The sequence below is a fragment of the Grampus griseus genome (assembly GCF_964374135.1).
Source record: "Grampus griseus genome assembly, chromosome: 4".
Classification (NCBI taxonomy): Eukaryota; Metazoa; Chordata; class Mammalia; order Artiodactyla; family Delphinidae; genus Grampus; species Grampus griseus.
The window spans coordinates 142,301,318-142,309,036 of record NC_138997.1 but is presented as its reverse complement, the minus strand read 5'-3'; the positions used below and the strand labels follow the sequence as shown (position 1 = coordinate 142,309,036).

Genomic DNA, 7,719 nt, shown 5'->3' with positions numbered 1-7,719 from the left:
TCTCGCGATAACTGAGCCAGCGAGACGTAGGAACGTTGGGTAAAATACTGACAAGCCCCCGCTCAGCTTTCCCGCCCATAGGCTGAGCAACTACAACTCCCAGCAGGCCGCGCTCGCGCCCCACCGCCTCCGCCCCGTGCGGGGCCTTCTGGGAGCGGTCCCGGCCCGCGCAGTAGCGCCCCAGCTTCGGGGTCCGTGGAGCGCAGCGCTCTGTCTTCCTCGTCTGGGGAACCGTTGGCCGGAGCCGTCGTCGCCGGGGGGTGGTTCCCCGGCCAGTGAGCGCCTCCCCGGGCGATGGGGCCGACAGCCCGGGCCACGGCGCGGCGGGGGTGACCGCGGGGGCTCGGCCCGACCCCTCCTGGGCCGCAGTCCCGGGTCCCGAGGGCGAGGCGTCGCGGCGCCGGCAGCGTCCGACGCAGCGGCGGCGGCGGCAGCGGCAGAAGCAGCAACAGCAGCAGGAGGACGAGGAGAAGCGGCGGCCCAGTGCGGGACCGGACCCGGCGTTGGGCGAGCGATGCGCGGAGGCTGCCCCACCGCCGCCCCCGGTCGCCACCTCGCCTCCTCGAGTCCACAAAGCTTGGTCGCGGCGGCGGCGGTCGTCCATGGAGCTCGAGAACCTCTTGGCCAGCTCGATGCTGCTGAAAGCGCGCCAAGGTGGGTGCACAGCGGCGCCCCGACCCCCGCTGGAGTCCTGATCCCCTTGGGACCTGAACCCTGGTCCCAAGCAGAACCCCGACCCTGCTGCGGACCCCAAATTTTCTGTGGAATCCGAACCCGGGGTCCGCGCAGCCTCACTCTCAGCAGTGGTCAGTCGGCGAGTGGTCAGCTTGGGCACGTAAAGCTTAAGCCGCCCCGTCCCCTTTCGGCGCCTCCGGACGCAGGTGAAGGTGGCCTGCGCTCTGCTCTTGTTAGTGTGAGCTTGTTCCCTGTCCTGCTCTTCCTCCGGAACCTCGGGTCGCAGTGTGGCTTCAGCACCAGGCGAGCCGTGTTCTGTCCCCGAGGGAGGAAGCCGGACCGGCGAGCGAAGCCAGCAAACAAGAACCGCGCCTTTGTGCTCTTTAAAGGACCAAGAAGAAAATCCTGTAAACTAACCCGGGAGACCCTTCCGTTAGTGTTTTTAGAGTGTTACTTTAACATCGATTCTTGGTTTTGAGGTTTAGTGGTGTCCGAGACTTTACGGTGTGTGGAGTGGGTTTTAGCCCGACTTAGAGATAGATTAAGCACGTTAGTTACAATTCACCCTGATAGCAACGTAGAAGCAGCAGTTGGCGCAGCCCTTCTGCTCAGAGACCCCAGGAGTAGAGTTCTCTGTGGAATACCGAGCGTCCCCTCTCCGGCCTCCCGAGAGATGGGAGAGCGGGCGGCAGGGACCACCCATAGTTCTTCCGCAGCTTCCCTCTTAGGGAGTCCGGGTGGGAGCAGCTGCTTCATGTTTGTGCTGGGAACAGCGTAAGTGCCCACCGAAGGATGTATATTTAAGACAACCTGGAAGAAGTGTTTTATGCTCCATCTCCCAGGGCTTCAGGATTCCTGGGCGCAGATGTCGGCCAAGTGGTGCTCCTGGTGACTTGGATGCTGTTGAGAAGCATCAATAAGTTCATCTTGTGCTTAGAATAGTGTATAACGTTCTGTGAGAGAAATTAACCTGGAACACAGCTATTTCAGATTTGGGGGGTTTGTTTTCTTTTTAAGCTCCCCCCCTTCCCGTTTGTATCCCAAGTGCCTTTCAAGAGGAAAGGTGTTGATTAGGATTGGCTTGATACGGAGAGAATAAAGCATGTTCAAGTATGGCTGCAGAGCCTCACGATTGATAGCTAAGAATAGCTACCGTTAATGAGGGATTGCTTTGTCCAGGCATCGTGCTCAATTCTTTATGGACGTTATCCCAGCTAGTTCCTAGGCCTAATTCTCCTGTTCTGTAAAGCTGGACTTACAACCATCCTGCTTCATGGTGTTGACGAGGGGACTGCATGGAAAAACGTGGTACAGTGCTTGGCGCTTAGAAAGTGCTCAGTAAATAAGCATAGTAGTTGTGGTTGTAGATTTTATTATGTCCAGAGTCATGATGAAAAGCTGGCATTTTAACATTGCAGTTGTGGTCATTTAATTGACCTTGAACCTGATTCCTTGTCTCATTCTTAGACTTTCCAAAAGCATAGCTTTTCTCTTCCTGAATTCCCACATGCAGGAGGTCCTTGAATCTTGTTTATCCTTAAGCTTCATTATTTCTGTTGTCCATTTCTTTGTCTCTGTCTTCACCCAGTACCCCCTTAGATGGTTCTCGACACCTCGTAAGTTGACTGAGGGCAGTGGTTTCCTAGCTGCTCTCTACTTCCAGAGCTGCTTCTCTTTTATCATCCCCAATGCTGCTAGAACACTTTCTAAAACCCAGATTTGTTCTCTGTTTAAAATTTGGCCCTGGAGCTTCATTCCAGGTCAAGAACAAACGCCTTAGTTCATCATGGCCCACAGGGTCCTGTCTGACCACTGGCCTGCTCTCCTCTCCTTGTCCACAGCAGCTGAGCGTGTCACACCACTTCACGCCTCCAGGCTTTTCTTTTCTGCCTGCAGTCGTCTTCTTCCTTCCTGTTCCAGCTCCAGAGTCTTTTCTGGGGAACGTCCACATTCCTGCAAGAGGCCTGGTCACTCCATCCCTTGAGCTCCGTCCCTTGAGCCACTGCTGTGCCCAGGAGGAGCTCTTGCTGCACTGGGCATCCCCCGGGGCAGCTTTGGGTCTCCCCTTCTGTGTCACTGGCACCCAGTGCTGTAATGGCACTCAGTCTGTTCTCTGCAAATTCCAAATGCTGGCTGAAGGACAAAAGAGCACATCTTAGGAAGTCTCTCAGTACTGGTGATAACCAGAAATTGAAGTTTCAAAATAAGCTATCTTTTTAGACTAGCAGTCTGGAAATAGGGAGCAAAACCTGAGATTTTATTCAACTTTGGGATGTCCGTTGGCTCCATACTTGTAAATGCTAAGTGCTTTTTATTTTGTTTTGAATGAACGTTTTTATTGTTTTTATTAAATCAGTATTATTTTATTATTCATTTTTTTAAAATTTTATTGAAGTATGGACGATTTAGTGTTGTGTTAATTTCTTATTAAGTCAGGATTAAGTGTTTAATTGTATCTGCAGTGCAGCCGGTAGGTTCCCTCTCCATGTTTACATGTTCATCACTAGCAAAGACAGCAGGGCCAGCCAGCACTAGTTATGAGGTTAGCCAAAGGCCAGGCACGCGTGCGTTTCTTTCAGAATGTAAATCTTTGTCTCTACCGAATTGAAAGAGAGTCCTAGTTCAGAGGACACAGGACAGTGTTACCTTTGCTGCCCCCTTACTGCTGTGCTAACTAGTCTCACTTCCTGGCAGAGACACTGTGCTTGAGCTTTTGCATTGTAAACCTACATCTCTTTTTCTGAGTGTTGTTTTGAAAAACAATGCTCCCACATTCACGTGGGCTAAACATGGTGCAGTCTTGTAGGAGTGCCTCTCATAGAGCCAAGGACAAAATCAGCTCCACCGCTTCTGTTCTATGTGTTTAAAAACACATTTCCAAATAACCAATAATTTTTGAAAATCAGAGAATAGAAGGACTTTTAATAAAGAGCCCTAACCTTCTCCATTCTACTCCTTCTACTATAGACTGAATGTTTGTGTCCCTGCAGAATGCATATGTTGAAGCATAATCCCTAGTGTGATTGTATTAGGAGATGATTAAGTCATGAGGGTGGAGCCCTCGGAATGCTACAAGTCCCTTTTAAACAAGACCCCAGGGAGCTCCCTTGCCCCTCGTGCCACGTGAAGACACAGAAGACACCGTCTATGAGCCAGGAAGCAGGTCCTCACCAGACACCAAAGCTGCCAGTGCCTTGATAAATAAATTTCTGTTGCTTATAAGCCACCCAGTCTGTGGTATTCCATTACAGTGGCCCAAACAAAGACACCTCCCCAGGTGCACCACATTGATCCTTTTCTTGGGTTCTATTTTAGTTATCTTCCTGATTACTGCTGCGTTTCTAAAGTATAGTGTTGATCAAATTCAGACTTTCCTGAGCCTCATGAGGAGACAGCTCACTTAAACCAACTCCATCTTCTTTTCCCTTATCAATATAATTATATCACTGTTTTTAATTCTTGTATTGGATATCTTTATAACTTAAAAAAATTAAGCTTAGGGGCTTCCCTGGTGGCGCGGTGGTTGAGAGTCTGCCTGCCAATGCAGGGGACACGGGTTCGGGCTCTGGTCCGGGAGGATCCCACATGCTGCAGAGCAACGAAGTGTACCCCCGGCTCGCTGCAGCTATAGAAGGCCAGTGCGCAGCAATGAAGACCCAAAGCAGCCAAAAATAAATGAATAAATAAATAAATAAAATTAAGCTTAGGGCTTCCCTGGTGGAGCAGTGGTTAAGAATCCGCCTGCCAATGCAGGGCACACGGGTTTGAGCCCTGGTCCGGGAAGATCCCACATGCCGCGGAGCAACTAAACCCGTGCGCCACAACTACTGAGCCTGCACTCTAGAGCCCGCGAGCCACAACTACTGAGCTCACGTGCTACAACTACTGAAGCCCGCGCACCTAGAGCCCATGCTACGCAACAAGAGAAGCCACCGCAATGAGAAGCCCGCGCACTGCAATGAAGAGTGGCCCCTGGTCACTGCAACTAGAGAAAGCCCGCGCAGCAACAAAGACCCAATGCAGCCAAAACTAACTAAATAAATAAATTTAAAAAATAATAAGCTTAGATTTTTCATTTTTGATTTCTTCTGGTAATGATAATTTTAGCCAAAATGTTTTCCAATAAAAAAGAAAAAGTATGGGAATTCCCTGGCGGTCCAGTGGTTAGGACTCCGCACTTTCACTGCCGAGGGCACGGGTTCGATCCCTGGTCGGGGAACTAAGATCCCACAAGTCATGTGGCATGGCCAAAAAAAAAAAAAAAGGGAAAAAGTATTTTCATTTTTGACAATTGAAACATTGATAAACATTTCTGATTTTTTTCCATTGAGGCATTTTATTTGCATGAATGTATTTCATCCCTAGAAAAAGAATCCCAGGATTTTCCCTCCTGTGTGTTTTCATCTTGCTTCATGGACCATGTTGCTAGCTGAGGTTGTCAGTCCAAAGGGACCAAACTGACGGGACGGGAGCAGGTTACTCTGCCATTTTTCTAGATCTTTGAGTTGCACATCAAATCTGGGCTGATCACTCCACACTTGTTTAGCCTGCCTGAGAGCTTCACGACAATTTTCCCAGCTCTGTGATCATGGGATCACAGGTAATCAGATTCTCCAGTGGAGCCATGCTTCATCATCACAGTTGGAAAGTGGACAGTGAGTTTGGAGGACAGCCTAGTAAGAACCTGGCTTTGGCGTCTATTTTCGGCATTGTTGATGCTCTTGAGAGCATCGGCCGGGGCATTCGTGCCCACTGTTATGGTGGCGCGGAAAGATGGCAGAGAGAGCATTTCTAATTTTTTTTTGAAGTATAATTGACTTACAGTATTATATTAATTTTAGGTGTACAACATAGTGCTTTGGTATTTCTGTACATTACAAAATGATCACCATGATAGACCTAGTTACCATTTGTCACCATACAAGGATATTAAAATATTCTTGGCTATATTCCTTATGCTGTACATTACATCCCTGTAATTTATTTACTTTATACCTGGAAATGTGTCCCTCTTAATCTCCCCCACCTATTTCACTCATCCCCCCAGCACTCCCTCCGCCCTGGCAACCACCAGTTTGTTCTCGGTGTCTATGAATCTGTTTCTGTTTTGAGAAACGTTCCTAATTTAATGTGAATGTGGTTTCTTTAATTGTGTAAGAGTTCAAAGTGTAGAAGATGGTATAACAAGCACCCCAGTGCCCACTGCCAACAGACCTTAACATTTTGCTGCATTTCATTTCTTTAAGAAAAAAACATGCAGATATACTGGAGACACTTTGTGTATCTTTCCAAGGTCCCAGGCCCTTCCCGCATTCCCCGGAGATAACCAAGGTCTCTCTGCACTTTGGCTGTTTAGGTTTGTAGGTAACAATATGGAGTGTATTGTTTTACGTGATTTAAACTTCAGGTCGGTGCTGTTGCTCTGTGTGTGTGTATGATTTTGTTATCCTTGTTGATGTATAAGTCCCCTTCCTCCTCTTTTCCCTCCCTTATCTTCCTTCCTTTCCACTCTTGCTAGCACGTGGAGTTATCAGACTCGCAAACTTTTGTTCCTGAAGGGCATGAAATGTTATCTTACATGTATATTAGTCTGCTTGGGCTGCCATGACAAAATACCGCAGACTGGGTGGCTTAAATGACAGAAATTTATTTTCCCACAACTCTGGAGGCCAGGAGTCCAAGACCAAGGTGCCAGCATGGTTGAGTTCTGGTGAGGGCTCTCTTCCTGTGTGCTCACATGGCCTTTCCTGTGTGTTGGCTGAGAGAGGGGGAGATCTGGTAACTTACTCTTACAGGGACACCTATGGGATTAGGGTCCTAACCCTCTGGCCTCATTTAACCTTAATTACTACCCTAAAGGCCCCATCTCCAAATACAATCACATTGGAGATCAGCGTTTCAACATGTGAATGGGAGGGGGCGGATACAGGTCAGTCCATGTAACACTGTTTCAATTTGTGTTTTCCTAATTACCAGGGAGATTGAACATCTTTTCACATTGACTGGTGATTCAGCTTTCCTCTTTGTGAATTGTTTCTTCACATCTTCTGCCCAGTGAGGGGAGAGTATCTCATTGATTTGTAGCAGCTCTTTATATAATCTGGATACTAAATATGCTTGCACAAGTCTCCCATTTTCTGACTTGCCGTATTAGTTTTCCTGTTGCTGCTGTAACAAATTACCACAAAACTTTATTATCTAACAGGTCAGAAGTCTGAAAAGGGTCTCACTAGGTTAAAGTCAAGGTGTCAGCAGGGTTGCGTTCCTTTCTGGAAATTCTGGGGGAGAATCCATCCATTTTCTTGCCTCTTCCAGCTTCTAGAGGCTGCTTGCGTTCCTTGACAATATATCAGGTGTTAGCAAAGATGCCGAGTAGAAGCAACTAGAACTCACACACGTTGCTTGTTGGAGTGTAAAATGGTCGGACCAGTACAGGAAAATAGCACTTTCTAATAAAGTTACACACACACCTATGCTATGGCCCAGTGATTCCCCTTCAGGATATACCCAGGTGAAATTCATACAGACGTCTACAAAAAGTCTGGTTTATACCAGCTTTATTCCTAATAGTCTCAAACTGGAAACAGCCCAAGTGTTCTCAGTAAGAGAATGGATCAACACATAATGAAACAGTATAATACTACACTGCAATAGAAAAGCGTTGGCTACTGACACATGCAACAGCCTGGGCAAATCTGAAGAGCCTTATGTTGAGGGGAAAATCAGAAGAAACTATTCGGTACAATCCTCAGTGATTTCATGAGCATGAAGTGAAATTAACCCGCGGCCATCTGAATGGGAGTCATGATTGCTTCCAGGAAGGGGGGTGTGACACAAAAGAGGCAGGAGGGAGCTTTGGGGAACAGCGAGGATGTTCTATTTATTGATCCAGGTGGTAACTGTGTGCATACATACATTTGTAAAAGTTCATCAAGAAATAGCCTTAAGATTAGTGCATATTATTGTGCAGATTATATCTGGTAAAAGTTTTGTTTTTAAAGGAAAAAAAAATTCATTAGATAGTGACTCTCTGTACCTTAAAGG

General features: G+C 47.6%; 1 protein-coding gene and 1 pseudogene across 2 annotated transcripts in view; one reads left to right on the top strand and one right to left on the bottom strand.

Moving 5' to 3' along the window:
* Window positions 1-7,719, top strand: part of GRK4 (G protein-coupled receptor kinase 4) — a gene marked incomplete at its 5' end in the record, with an annotated part of 39,111 nt that overhangs the window by 108 nt on the left and 31,284 nt on the right. Inside the window, 2 exons of the mRNA XM_082654044.1 lie at window positions 82-191; window positions 277-654. Of these exons, the coding sequence (XP_082510170.1) occupies window positions 82-191; window positions 277-654 (488 nt within the window). The remainder of the gene's footprint in view (window positions 1-81; window positions 192-276; window positions 655-7,719) is intronic.
* On the bottom strand, window positions 5,037-5,464 carry LOC309821799 (small ribosomal subunit protein uS8-like; annotated as a pseudogene). Its single transcript has one exon. The product of its transcript is annotated as a small ribosomal subunit protein uS8-like (transcript).